General features: G+C 37.3%; 1 protein-coding gene across 1 annotated transcript in view; it reads left to right on the forward strand.

Moving 5' to 3' along the window:
- Positions 1 to 13239, forward strand: part of TRPC3 (transient receptor potential cation channel, subfamily C, member 3) — a 111712-nt gene extending 98473 nt beyond the window's left edge. The window contains exons 11-12 of the mRNA XM_006866273.1: positions 9704 to 9779; positions 12386 to 13239. Of these exons, the coding sequence (XP_006866335.1) occupies positions 9704 to 9779; positions 12386 to 12528 (219 nt within the window). The 3' untranslated portion in view covers positions 12529 to 13239. The remainder of the gene's footprint in view (positions 1 to 9703; positions 9780 to 12385) is intronic.
- The last annotated feature ends 2036 nt before the right edge of the window (positions 13240 to 15275 follow it).

A 15275-nucleotide genomic window follows, 5' to 3' on the forward strand; every position in this document is an offset into this window, starting at 1 on the left:
CATTGCTAAATGCCTAGAGACTCCAGGATCCTGGAGAGTTTTCAATTCTTCTGTCTGTGAGTTAGACTTTCTAAGTAGAATAATTCCCTATGGCTATGGTATGATCTTCTGTATTGTTGTTTTTATTGTTATGTGCCATAGAGTCAGTTCTGACCCATGACAACTCTGTATAGGGTTTCCAAGGAGCAGCTGGTGAGCTTGAACCCCGACTGTGCAGTTTAAACAGACTTTGAAGCCCAGTGCATTAACCCACAGCACCACACCAGGACTCCATGATCCTCTGTAGCTCCTTAAAAAATGATAGTAGATAAGGAGAAACAGAAAAGACATCTCAATCAGCTATGCATATACACCACTTCATATAACTGCCTCCATTATAATTCAGATAATATCTTTTTATTATGAACTCTTTGGGTTATAATAACAATTTTCAGTTATGGATTTTTATTTCATGAGGTATGGTTACAATATATAGAACTTACTTTAAAAAAATCTTCACAGCTTACTCTGCAGAATAGGAATTTTCCTTTCAGAGTGATAAGCTTGTTGTTGTTGTTAAGTGCCATTGAGGCAATTCCGACCCATAGCAACCCTGTATAGGATTTCCAAGGAGCAGCTGGTGAGCTTGAACCACAGACTTTGCAGTTCAGACGACTTTGCAGTCTGACACATTTAGCTTAGGGATCTATTAATTCTCATGGTGCTACCACAACTCAGGACATTTTTAGGTAATTTGGGGGGAATTAGATGGAACTCTGGTAGCGTAGTGGTTACAAATCGGGCTGTGAACCTCAAGGTCAGCAGTTGGAAACTACCAGCTGTTCTGCGGGAGAAATATGAGGCTTTCTGCTCCCGTAAAGATTTACAGCTTCAGAAACCCTGTGCAGGGTCACTATGGGTCAGAACTGATTCCACGGCACATAACCATCACTACCACCATTTTCCTAATTAGTTTGTTTGTTGTTAAGTGCCAACTCATAGTGACCCTGTATACAATTTCCACGGAACAGCTGGTGGGTTTGAACTGCCAACCTTGCGGTTAGCAGTCCAATGCTTATCCTACAGTGCCACGGCTACACAAAATAATCTTTTAAATTATTTTATAGTTACTGTATTCAGCTAATTTTCCACCCCATTAACAAAACTCATTACCATATGGTTTTATATGCTTTGAAAAACAATCATTTCCATGTGACCCTACCCTAACTGGTCATCACTTTATATTCAAATGAATTTTTCTCCTCCAAAAAATGAGTTAAGGACAGAAATTCAACTGTGCCTCAAAGGATAACAGAGGATGAGTTTCAAAAATGCTTTGATAAATAGCAGCATTATTTACGTTAACACTAATTATTAATAACAAGCTGAGTAATTCTTTTATGTGCGTAAATAATTTTTTTTAATTGAAGCTGATTTTTCTAAAGAAGAGAGCATAAAAATATGGAGGAATGACTCTAATTCCATTAATTTTTGCAGTATCTTATTGTCTGTGCTAGTTTGGCTATTTCGAGTTAAAAGCACATCAATATGCTAAGTAAAGATCCCTGAGTGGTACACACTGTTTGTGCTCTACTACTAGCATCAAGCGTGGCAACAGTAGTGAGGTTGGCCCAGGACTGGGCAATGTTTTGTTCTGCTGTGCACAAGGTTGCTATGGGTCAGTACTGACTTGATGGCACCAAACAACAACAACAACTAGAATCAAGATTAGTGGTTCAAATCCACTGAACAGCACCACAGAGAAAAACCTGGCACTCTGCTGCCATAAAGATTACAGCCAAGAAAGCCCAAGAGTTCCACTCTGTAACACATAGGATTACTAAGAATTGGAATCGACTCAACATGGAATTTTTAAAATATGTTAAAGTAAACTTGGAGTCCTGGTGTGGTGCTATAGGATTAGCACTGGACTGGTGGTTCAAACCCACTAGCCACTCCTTGGAAAACCTCTATAGGGTTGCTGTGAGTTGAAACTGACTCAACAGCACTTAACAACAAAGCAACCTTAAGAAATAAGAATGTATTATAAGACTTCACAGAAGCTGTGCTATACATTTTGGGGTAGTACTCTTTTCATTGTCTCTTGTGGAAGCACTGTTTTGTTGTTATTGTTAAGTGCCATCAAGTCAATTCCAACCCATAGTGACCCTTTTTTAGAGTTTCCAAGGAGCAGCTGTTGAGCTTGAACTGCCAACCTTGCAGTTCAAACTAACCTTGAGGTCCAGTGCTTATCCTATAGCACCACACCAGAACTCTGGCTGTGTTTTAATAGTCTCCTGTTATTTGAGAATACCTTTAATGCTGGACAGCCTTTGGCCCAGGTGGTCTCTGGTTCAATCTCTGACGGTCACCTTAGATGACTTGATTTTACTAGAAGCACCTGAAGATTTTTCTCAAAAGGGGACAACATGAGGTAGAGGTTATGAGCTCATGCACATTTAGGACAGCTCTATGTTGTCTGGTCTTCTGTTATAAGGATACAAAGGCACAGTCCATGCTTTCAAGAATCTTTCAACTGAGTGAAAGGGCAGTTGAGGCTGGGAAGGGCAGAATGAAAGAAAAAGTAAGCAAACATTCAAATAATCCTATGATATGTAACTAAGCTATGCAGAGTAATTAAAATATAAATAAAATGCTATGGGAATGCAGGGAACCTTTGAAGGCCTTTGAAGAAGGGAATATTTGAAAACCAAGCAAAGAGGAGAAGCAAATTTATTCTCTGTTGCTCTAAAAAGCAAAACATGGATCAGTGTTTAGAAGGTACAGTGAATCACATGTTGGATAAATACAAAGAAATTGCTTTCAAACAGCTACAGTTGTCCAAAAATAGATCGAACCAGCTGTCTGGAAAGAAAAGCAAGCTCTGAATCACAGATGGTTATACAGACACTGTGCAATGGTAATATGTCACGTAATCTCACAATGAGTGGTATGATAATATAAAAAAAATGTATTGACTTCCAAGTTCTTTGCCTCTCTAAAATTCTACTCTACCAGGTTCTTCATGTTAGTTCAAACATCCCATTACTTTAAATGTACACTCTGTAGATTGCTAAAATATGGATGATGGAACATACTAATGACAGGCAAATCTTACTTCTTTGTGAGATTAAATGAGAACATGAATGTAAATGTGTCTATCAGAATGCTTAATAATTCTTCATTGAATTTGAGTCAATAAAAAAAAACATGTGAAAATAAAAAACTTTGACTTCTTTTGGGAAGAAAAGGATACTCACATATCATATTCCTTCTCCAAATCACAAAACAATCTTTATGAAGGATTGAGAAATGAACTTGGATTTATTTGCAAGAGGTAATATTTAAGGTATCACCTCTGGCACTCGTGTATTGTTGTTGTTAGGTGCCATCGAGTTAGTTCAGACTCATAGTAACCCTGTATAGGGTTTCCGAGGAGCAGCTGGTGGGTTTGAATTGCCAACCATGTGGTTAACAGTCCTGTTCTTACCATACAGCATTACACCAGCAGTGCTGCCATTCAATTCAAATTCTAGAAACTCTCTAGGCTTTCCACACCTGGGACACAGAAAATTCATAGTCTTCAAAGTCACAATATCTTGAGGGACTTAAGAGTCTCATGCCAAGAAATCTGGATAATTCCTAATGGTTTCAGAATGTGGAAGTTAATCTATAGGCTTCCATCACAGTAGTTAGCAATTTGACCGTACAAAAAGATGAAACTGTTATTAGTCCATTTAATTTGGGGCTACTTACTGGATTTGAATAAAAAATCAGTTGGAAATTAAATTAAAGGTAATATCTTAAAGGCACTTTTATTTGCTACATATGAGTTTCACGCTCCTTGCCTTTAATTCCATCATTATTAATATTGACTAATCAAGATTTTCTTTACAGAAGCGTAAGTGATAAGAGAATAATGTTATTAATTGAGCACCTATTATAAAAATTTATATGTTATATTTCTTTTTGTTGTTGTTGTTATGTGCCATGGAGTCAGTTCCAACTCATAGCGACCCTCTACAGGGTTTCCGAGGCTGTAAATCTTTATGGGAGCAGAAAGCCTCATCTTTCTCCCACTGAACAGCTGATAGTTTCGAACTGCTGACCTTGTGGTTTGCAGCCCAATTCGTAACCACTATGCTACCAGAGCTCCTTATTTCTTTTAGACCACCATTTATCTGTCAGTTTGTCATAGTGTGGTGGCTTGTGTTGATGGTGGCTTCTGATGCTGGAAGCTATACCACTGTATTTCAAATAAAAGCAGGATCAGCCATTGTGGACAGACTTTAGGGGAGCTTCCAGGTGTCCAAGGAAGAAGGACCTGGAATTCTGCTTCTGAAAATATGGCTAGTAAATACCTTATGAATAGAAGCTGAATATTGTCGTATATATTGCCAGAAGATGAACCTCTCATGTTGAAAGGCATTCAAAATATGAGTAGGGAAGAACTGTCTCCTCAGAGTAGAGTCTGCCATAATGACATAGATGAAATGAAACTTTCATGACCTTCATTGCTGATGTGACATGACTCAGAATGAGAAGAACAGCTGCAACATCCATTAGTAATTGGAACATGGTATCTTAGGCCGAGTTTTCTAGAGAAGTAAAACCAATGATACATATGTATATATAGATACAGAGAGAAGTTCTTTATCAAGGAAAGAACTTACAATTGCAGAGTCCCAGGTCCCCAGTGGAAGAGAGAGAGTCCCTCCTACGTGTCTGTGATATTGGGAGTAAACCACATCCCCAAGGAAGCGTCCCTTTAGTTGATTGGCTGCTCATAACTGCTCATCATAGAGCAAACTATGCCTGTATTAGGTTTCATTACTATAGAAATAAGTATATCCTAACTGCTAAACTCTGGAAATCCTGGCCTAGTCAAGTTGACACAAAGCCCTAACCATTACATTCCACCCTTGTCAATTTGACACCTATAAACTATATGCATAATCTCTAAATAAAGAAAATTGTGAAGTCATACTTGCGCCTAACATGATATAACTAAAATATGTATAACTGAAAATGTGCTGGCCCCGTTTTCATCTTAAATATCACAAACCAACAAAGCAAAAGTATCTGATGCACACATGTAAAACAAAAAAAAAAAGCTATATATTCATTTAAATGTCCAAAGGGCACATTGTGCAAACCAGCCTCCTGCCCTGAGGCACACAGCCTTACTCAGCCCATGGGCCTAGAGTCCAGAGCTGCTCTGTTTTTCCATGCTGCCACCTCTGCTGTTGTCCCTGTTGTCCCCACTTTTCCAGGCAGTTATTCCTCCACTCATGCTCTTTCATTTTGGTCCTGGGATCGTCTGTCCTGAAAGGAAAGGTAACTAGTCCCTTCTTTTAGTTACATATTTTCTACAATTACAGTTTTGCCTATCACAATTAATCCTACTAACAATTATTCACAATTGAAATCATAAAATCCTATCAGCATCATCTCTCACCCCATTTCCCCAAACCCATTTGGAAAACAGGAAAATTAGTCTCAGTGGGGATTTTCCTTTGCTCCCTCATTCTAATACCAAACACACCCATGAAAACTTTACAAACCAGCTACTTCATGTCTTTATAGCCCCTCTCCATTTTTTATAGTCAATGTCCAAATTGCCCGTCTGGTAGCGTAGTGGTTACGAATCAAGCTGCTAACCTCAAGGTCATTAGTTCAAAACTACCAGGCGTTCCATAGGAGAAAGATGAGGCTTTCTGCTCCCGTAAAGACTTACAGCCTCAGAAACCCTGTGCAGGGTCACTATGAGTCAGAACCAACTCCACAGTACTTAACAACAACAACAATATCAACCCAATAGGATTCCTGGTGTGGTGCTTCAGGATAATGCACTGCACCGCAAGGTCGGTTTGAACCACGAGGTTCAGACTCATCAATTCCTCCTCAGAAAACTTATGCAGAGTCAATATGAGTCAGAACCAACTCAATGGCACTTAACAACAACAACAAATCAACCCAGCATACTAAGGAGACAAGCATATTCCTTGATCTGTAGAACCTTGCTTTATAATCAGAATTTTGAGCAATTGTATCCATAAGCAAAAGTCCAGTTTGTCAAATTATAGCAATTGACACTTGCTCAGAGTATCAAACATCTTTATCTTCATCTAATCAGGTTCTGGTCAGCTCAATCCTAGCTAACCAAGCTAGGTCAAATGGGTACCAGCTACAAGTTTGGGAGTTCACAAACACATCCCTGCACTTTAAACTAGTTGACCACTTCACTCTCAGCCCTTGCCCCATGGGTTTAGGAGTTCACACAACTCCCTAAACTCCAGACCAGACAACCTTCTGTCTTAATCTCATCTCAGTTTGAACACATCTTCCTTTGAGCTTGAACACACCCAAACTCAGCTGGTGTCTTCATTGTTGCATTTTCCCCAATTCCACTCATACATAGAGTCAGTCAGGTGGTCATCAGCAAGCATACTGCTCACTGGGTCCCTTTAACTTGCAGTCCTAGAAGGGGATTTTCTCTGGTGAAATGACTTTCCTTATCTTGATGCCTCCAAAACTCAAAAAGTCTGCTTTTTTTTTTTTTGCTTGAATCTCCTGTTCTCCTAGCAGTTCTGGGTTGGTCTCATTGTCTTTTCAGATGCAAATGGTGGGGCTCAAGATTCCACCTAAAGTCCCATTCTCTACAAAGGCTTAAACCAGGAAGCCTGTTTTTTCAGGGCAAATTCAAACTTCCCCTTTAACAAATCCAATCAAGTATAGGCTGAAGAAGGGTTTACAAGCTCTCTGCAATCATAATTCCCAATAGTCCTATCACACATATATGTCTATTTTACAATAATAGACAGGAGAAACCAATATCTATAAAGCACACACATAAGCCTTTTAAAATATTCAAGTTCAATCTTTTCTTCTCCCTTGGACTAATACCTTTCAAATACATATGAAAGCATAGTAAACAGAGGGAAAAAAATGAAGCTGTAAAAGTTTTCATTTTATTTGAATCCACTATCAATGCACATGTAAGCAACAGGCAAGAAATCAAATGACATGTTGCTTTGGGCAAATCTGCCACACAAGACCTCTAAAGTGTTCAAGAGCAAAGATGTTACTTTGAGGACTAAGGTGCGCCTAACTAACAACAGCGTTGTTGTTGTTGCTAAGTACCATTGAGTGGATTCCGACTGATAGCGACCCTGTATAGTGCGTTTCCAAGGAGCACCTGGTGAGCTTGAACCACTGACCTTGCAGTTCAAGCGACTTTGCTATCTGATGCAATAGCCCACAGTGCCACACCAGGACTCCAACAACAATGTAAGTCATGGTATTTTAACATAGTGGTTATGAATTGGGCTGTGAACCTGTGAACCGCAAGGTCAGCAGCTCGAAACTACCAGCTGCTCCGCGGGAGAAAGATAAGGCTTTCTGCTCCAGTAAAGATTTACAGCCTCGGAAACCCTGTTCAGGATCACTATGGGTCGGAACCAACTCAATGGCACTTAACGACAACAACAGCAACACATGTGAAAGCTCATATACAGTGATTTAGGACTCCTGAGAACAATTGAGCAATTGAATTATGGTGTTAGACTGCCAGAAGAATGAACACTTCTGTCTTGGAAGAAGTACAGCTAGGTTCCTCCTTAAAAGGGAGGATAGTGAGACTGTCTCGTGTACTTTGGCCATGTTATCAGGAGGGCCCAATCCCTGGAGAAAAGCTTCATGCTTGGTAAACTAGAGGATCCACAGATAAGAGGAAGATCCTCAATGAGAAGGACTGACACAGTGACTGCAACAATGGACTCAAACATAGGAAACATTGTGAGGAAAAGTTGGAACCTATTCAATGGCCCCTAACAATAACAGGTGAAGAATACACATGAACTACCTGGTATGGCGCTTTGAGTTAATGTGCCAGACTGCAAAGCCATTTGAACTGCCAGGTCAGGTCGGCTGTTCAAGCTCACCAGCTGCTCATCAGAAACCCTATACAGGGTCGCTATGGGTCAGAATCGACTCAACTCAAGGCACTTCACAACAACAACTTGATGTTTTTTGTAGATTTGAAAAATATTTTTTAAATGAAAGGAATTCCTTGCCAAACTATGGGAGTGAATTGGTATTTGTTGTTTAAATGTCCTTTTTCATGATTACCATTAAAATTGAACATCTTTTCATTTGTTTGACAATGAAGTCATTAAAGTTTCCTCTCTGTGAATTTAAATTTTCTTGCCTAATTCTATTTAGACTGTTAGTGCTTTCCTTAGTAATTTGCCAAAGTTCCATAATGTTGTGGGTACTGATTGCTGTTACATATTGCAAACAACTTCTCTTGCTCTTCGGCTTATTTTTTAACTTGGTGTGATGGGTTCATTAAGAAGTCTTAGCTTGTGGATTTATAAAAGTGGATTTTTTTCTTCAATAACTTCCCATTAACTGTCATAGTTTGAACTCTTCTACCAAATGGAGGGTTTCTATCCAACATCTTGGCAAGACTCCATAACTTTCCAGTAAATTTTGGTTATTAAAATTTTTGTATTAAAGAGGTTATTGTTACGGGCTCTCCAGTTAATTCTGACTCATAGGACCCTGTGTAGCGTTTCTGAGGCTGTAAATCTTTGTGGGAGCAGAAAGCCTCATCTTTCTCTTGCAGAGCAGCTGGCGGGCTTGAACTACTTACTTTATGGCTCACAGTCCGGTGCTTGTCCTATGGAACCACCATGCTCCCATTATTAAAGAAGTTGTTATATGTATTTATTTCAAAACTTAAGATTCCAACTAAAATCTTAGCTCTTTCCCCTACTTCCTAACTCACAAACCAAAGTTACTGTCATCAAGTCAATTCCAACTCATCGTGACCTTATAGAACTGCCCTATATAGTTGTCGAGACTATAATCTTTATGGAAGCATATTGCCCCATCTTGTCCCTGCATAACTGCTGCCAATGGGTTTAAACCACTGATTTTTTATTTAGTAGCTTAGTGTTTAACCACTGTACTACCAGATTCCTTACATAGTAAGAAAACATCAAACCTTGTATTATGATACAAGGGTGTTTTAGAAAGTTTATGGAAAATTAACGTTATCTCTAAATTCCATTTTCCTGGGAACATTTTGAGGCCCTCTTATATATAATGGTAATTAGTACATACACAGAATACAAAGAAACACTGCTGGAAGACTATACACTAAAAATTTTAATAGTGAAATTAGAGATGGTTTTGGTTATTTCTTTTGTTGTTTTCTGCATTTTTCAAATTCTCTTCATTGAGCATGGTGGTGGTTACAGTGACTCTGAGGCTATAAATCTTTACAGGAGCAGAAAGCCTCATCTTTTTCCTGCAAAACCGCTGGTAGTGTCGAACTGCTGAGCCTGCATCATAACCACTACGCTACCAGAGTAAACTCATACATAATTTTTTAATAGTGATATAAAATTCAAATGTAGTGTCTATAGACAAGAAGGTGTGGTGTCAAGGCACCTCAGTGAGAAACCATGAGTTGAAATATTTCAATTTACCTTTTTAAAAAACATCCTCCATCCCTGAGCTTAAAAAAATGTGTTTAAGGTTGATGTAGTAAGTCTCAGAAATTTTTCAAAGACTAAGTACTGAAACTTTGATAAATATAAAAAAAAATTTTCTCTCCTGAGTTGTTTGTTTTACAGGTATGTAAGGCTCTTTGGATATTAGGATCCAGGATACTTATATGTATTATTGATTACAATCATTTCTTTTTGCCCAACAGCAGATAATGAAAAGACTTATAAAGAGATATGTTCTGAAAGCACAAGTAGACAAAGAAAATGATGAAGTTAATGAAGGTAAGCATCTCAAGTTTGAGAAACTTCCTTTTACAACTAACTTAATGGCTTGGAAAGCTTCGTCTCAACTCATACTTTTAAAAATCTGATCCCAGGTTACAATTTGGGTTCCTTTAAGGTTCTATTCCAAAACTTTTTTTAAAAAATTATTTTGTAAGAAACAGTTCTTTAAAATGTCAGTCAGAGGCAATTTACTTCTGTCTAGAATGCTCTAGCTGATTCTGAGGTTGTAAAGAATGTCATCTTCCTAAGAGATTTTAATTCCCATTTTAACAATATTATATCAGGGAGACATTACTATCAGTTTTATTCCATTAATTTCAGATCTGTAATAACAATTTTCCAGTGATAGAGGTAAAATAATAGTTGACACAGAATCCACATTTCTTTAGAAAAACTCTACTCATTATCCTCAAATGAGGCTCTAGTCAGTTTTTCTTGTCTGGTATTTCTATTTTGCCTTTTATTTTCTCTTTGGCCCCTTTTAGTGTCCTTGTTTTTCTCAGTATATCCTGTGCAGGCTACATGTCTGGACTATAAATATTTTTTATCAAAGGTTGTGGGTAGGCCAAAGCAGTTGAGAAAGAAATCAGCCCGGTAGAAATAATTTTCCGCCCAAACTTAAACTGTAACCTCTAACATTGTATTAGTTCCTAGTCATAACAAATGACTACAACTACAAATTTGGTCATCTTAGAACAACAGAAATCTATTTTCTCACAGCTTTGGAAGCCAGAAGTACCAAGACAAGGTCTTGGCAGGGCCATGCTTTCTCTGAAAGCTCCCGCTTCTGGAGGCTCCAAGCATTCTTTGGCTTGTGGCAGCATACCTGTAATCTCTGCCTCCATCTTCATATAGTTTTCTTTTCTGTGTCTTCTCCTCTAAGGACAGTTGACAATGGAATTAGGGTTCATCCTAGTCCAGAATGATCTCAGCAGCAGATCCCTAACTACATCAGCAAAGACATTTTTTCCAAATAAGGTCACACTCAAAGATTTTGGGGCATGGACATATCTTTTTGAAGTTCACCTTCAACCCACTACAAACACAACTAGACACAAGGTCAGCAGTTCAAACCCACCAGCTTCTCCTTAGAAACCCTATACAGGGTAGCTGTAAGTTGGAACTGACTTGATGGCACTTAACAATAACAACATAAAGAACTATCTATACTGATAAGAAAAAAAGAGCTAAACTTAGTAAAATTTCTCATGGGCTTTGAAGCTTTGAAGATGTGTTTTAACTAATATAAGGAATCCTTTGCAAAGGAGGCAACCCAATAGTATTATATTTTTTTCAAAAAGCACACCCACATAAATAATGTGCCCACACATACAACTTGTGGAAATGATGATATTAAGTAAAATTGTTCTAGCATAGCATGCCCATGCATACACTGTGATGTCTCATGACATTTCTAGTCAGGAGTGAATTCTGGCTTCATTCACCTGTCTTCCTATATTACAGGTAAATCATTTCATTCTGAGCATTTTCTTTAGTCTTTTGCTTATATGTATAAAAAGTTTGAGAATACATTAATTTTGATGATAAGTATATAATAAAGGTGTAAGCTATGGTCAAACAGTTATAACTTGGATTGAGTTTGGTAGTACTCCACTAATCAGAAAATAAACATAATTGATGGATCACAATAGAATATTCATCCAGTTTGCCTGTGGTGCTGGAAGATGAAACCCCAAGTTTGGAAGGCACTCAAAATATAGAGTAGCCATAATGATTCACTCAAAACATAGCAACTATAGTGAAGATGGTATAGAACCTGGCAACATTTTGTTCTTTTGTACCTGGGGTTGCCATGAGTTGCAGTTGGCTTGATGGCAACTGATAACAATTCCCTCTACATTGCCATGCATGAAAAAAGAAGAGTTTTTCTTTTCTTTCTTTCTTTTTTTTGCCACAAAATAATCCAAAAATGTTTTATGTGTATTTTTGAGGAAGATTTAGAATTCTTTAAAATAAAAAAAGTTCTGACTCTTATGAAACAGAACATAGAAATTATATTTAAGGCATCATAAAGATTCCTGGAAAGACCATAAACGTTTTACATGATATTCTATTATAAAAAGGTAAGCCAACTTATCAGTGACTTGAAGGATCATTGTTTGGATTCAAGGTAAATTTTTGCTCCAAGATTTACTTCTGAAAATCAATGGTTTACTTACAATACAGTCATTTACAAGCAGAGCTTCCAATGGATTCATTCCAAGGGATTCATTCATTCCTTGCTTAGAATCTGCATTTCCACCCCAGTTATAATGAATCATATGTGTGGTAGAAATGGCAATTCTGAGCAGGGGGTTGAAGCCCTGGTCCGTTATCAGAAAAATCATCCCTTGGAAAAGCTGAATAGGTGAATATTTTAACCTACTTTATACTATTAAAACACAACTATTTTTATAACTTTTTTCAGAGGTCAGTATATTTTTAAAGAAAAGCATTTCTTAAAATGTTTCTTATAAAACTGAAATAGATAAATTGAAGATTTTATGAAACAAATATTTTTGTATTATATGAATTTCACTCCTTGCTCCTTTCTAAATATAAAGAGCAAACTACTAATTCTATTTTTAACACCAATACTATAGGTGAATTAAAAGAAATCAAGCAAGATATTTCCAGTCTTCGTTATGAACTTTTGGAGGACAAAAGCCAAGCAACTGAGGAGCTAGCCATTCTAATCCATAAACTCAGTGAGAAACTGAATCCCAGCATGCTGAGATGTGAATGACGCAGTAACCTGGAATTATGAGTTTGACTATAGCACAAATGTGGGCAATAATATTTCTAAGTATGAAATACTTGAAAACTGTGGTGTAAATTTTTAGTACTTTATCATGTGAATCTTTAAAAGTTAGGTCTTAATGGTTTTATTTACTGTTTTATCACACGAAAAATAGTCTTCATTTTGTCTGCCTTGACATTATGAACAATGACATGCCATTTTATTTAAAGGCCTGATATTTACTACATTGCTGACATTTTTGTCCATTTTAGAATAAACTTTAAGTATTTGCACTACCTGTTTGCCTCCAAGAGACTGTAAGCACCTTGGGGGCAGAGTCCATGTCTTATTCATCTTTGTGTTCCCAATATCTAGAACAGTGCCTGGTACATAGTAGGTGCTCAATAAATATTGTTGAAACCAACAGAATTGAACTGCCAACAAAATTCAAATAAAAACAATAGGCCATCTCTATGTAGGATATTTTCCTGTGTTCAAGTGCTCAAAAGATTTTTTTTTTTTTTTAAAGTACTGGAGAAATTTTACAACTAGCTAGATTGAGTGAGATATTTTGAGAAGTCTATGGTATCACTGAAAATCATAAAATCATTGAATCCTGATTCAAGAATTTAGCAATGAAATGGGTTAATAGAAATAATTATATTTACATTTCATAGAATTGTTCAAAACAGCACATTAAAGATTTTTTAAAATTATATGGTTTGCTTTCTGTCTTAGACTTTCATTTGTTGCTTTTCAGTACTGTGAATTCAATTAGTGGGGTGACAGTCCCCCCTCCCAACCCCCCCAAAGTTGGAGGCTTTTCAGGTTGTGGATTTGTCATAGCATCCTAATGTCTGCCTCCGGTGTTTTACTGCTAGGTAAATCTCTGTATCTTTCCCCATTATCTCCATTCTGTGTTTTGGGGGGTATGCTATGGGAAGAAATAAGAAAGAGCAAGGACTCTGTACTTAAAAAGCCAGGTCCAAGCATTACCAGCTATATTTCATTTCCCTTTGAGGCATCTCTAGCTATCACTGTGCACAATGACTGACATCCTTTATCTCATCAAAGCATTTCAACTCCACTATATACACAAAAATCTATTTTGGTGTTTCTGTATTTGACTCATTATATAACTCAGATGAATACTGATAATATCCACAACACCTCATGACTTTAATAGGAAAGGGAATATGGGCCAGTAAGTTCCCTAGTCAGAAATAAAACACTCCAAGTATTTTTTTTAACCAACTAGGTTTAAATCTCTCATTGAGTTATGTTTATCATGCTGATTCTATCCAGCTCATTCCTGTTAAGTCTTATAGAAATACAAATTGTGATTATAGCTCAAAGATAGTTTTATAGGTCCTAAAACCAATTAAATACATGACTTTTCAGACATAAAGCCAAAACAAGAACATTATATATAACTACAGAAAGCTGTTTAAAAACTATTTCTTAACTTTACTTTTGGGTGAGTTAAAATAATTAAATTAAGCAAAAAATTATAATTTTTGCTACCATTGTAGGATATTTCCTTAACTTTTATGATAAGCTAATAGTATTTTGTCTTAAACATTTTTCAAACTTTATGCATTTTATGGTAAACTATTTTATGTTACGCCTCAGAACTTAATAAAATATTGAATTTTTACTTGTTATCCTTTACTGTATGTTCATATTAAGACAGCAAAGATGTAGAATTCCCATAATAGATACTTTTCAGTTTTATAGTACTGTCCAGTATCTCAGTTATGGAAGTTTTTTCTAAGAGCTTTTGTTATTGTTAAGTGCTGTTGAGTTGATTCTGACTCATAGCGACCCTGTGTAGTGTTTCTGAGGCTGTAAGTTTTCGAAGGAGCAGCCGGTGGGTTCAAACCACTGACATCGTGATTCGAAATCCTGTGGTTATCCTATAGAGCCACGGAACAGAATATTTAGTAATTTTCCTATTGTCGTTGGAAAAATCTCAAAAGAAGTAAGTTTCAGAGTCAGCTGGGAACAGCCAGTCTAGGAATTTGGGGTCTGGAAATTAGACAAGGTAGAAGATAAAGCCCCAGGCATTGAGGCTATATATGTGCAAGTATTTTTTCCCCCTTCCCCTCCAAATATAGAGCTCTCAACAAACGTTATTTTTCCTTTATTGTCTGTGCTTATATGAAACTGATCTATTCTTGTTCTTTCATGGTTTTCCTCTTTTATAGTTTAATCAAGAAGGTAAGTGGCATGATAAGGTATAATGGATGCAGTGATTCTCTACCCAAACACCATTTATAGGCCTGTACCTGCAGTTCCCAGAGGCTGTGTGTTGTTCCTTAACAGTTCACAGCTGATTCCTTCTCCAGAAAATTGTCCTCAGCTGAACTGCAGCAGCCTTGCCTGGGAGGTTATGCTTCCACCTCCCACAGCCAATGATAGTGACTGATTGGGGTGGGGACATACAAAAGGTCCTTATCTCAAGGACGGCCAACTTTTTAATGCAATTCAGGCTCCAGAACTCCCAAAAGGATTAGAATGAAGTCAGACTCCAGCTGAGACCCCATCTTCACTAAGCACCTTCCTCAGTTTATTCTGCTTCTCTAACTCCTTTTCTTCTGAGAGCATGCCTTCAATAAGTCACTGCATCTAAACCCCTTCATGGGCTTTGCTTCTGGGGAAACTTCTCTAAGATCCAAGATAATAGATGTGTGTTAATTACTTTTCAGGTTTATGATAGATCTGAGCTAGCAAGTCTTGGCCCAATCACTGTT

This window comes from Chrysochloris asiatica, unplaced genomic scaffold, assembly GCF_000296735.1.
Source record: "Chrysochloris asiatica unplaced genomic scaffold, ChrAsi1.0 scaffold00088, whole genome shotgun sequence".
NCBI lineage: Eukaryota > Metazoa > Chordata > Mammalia > Afrosoricida > Chrysochloridae > Chrysochloris > Chrysochloris asiatica.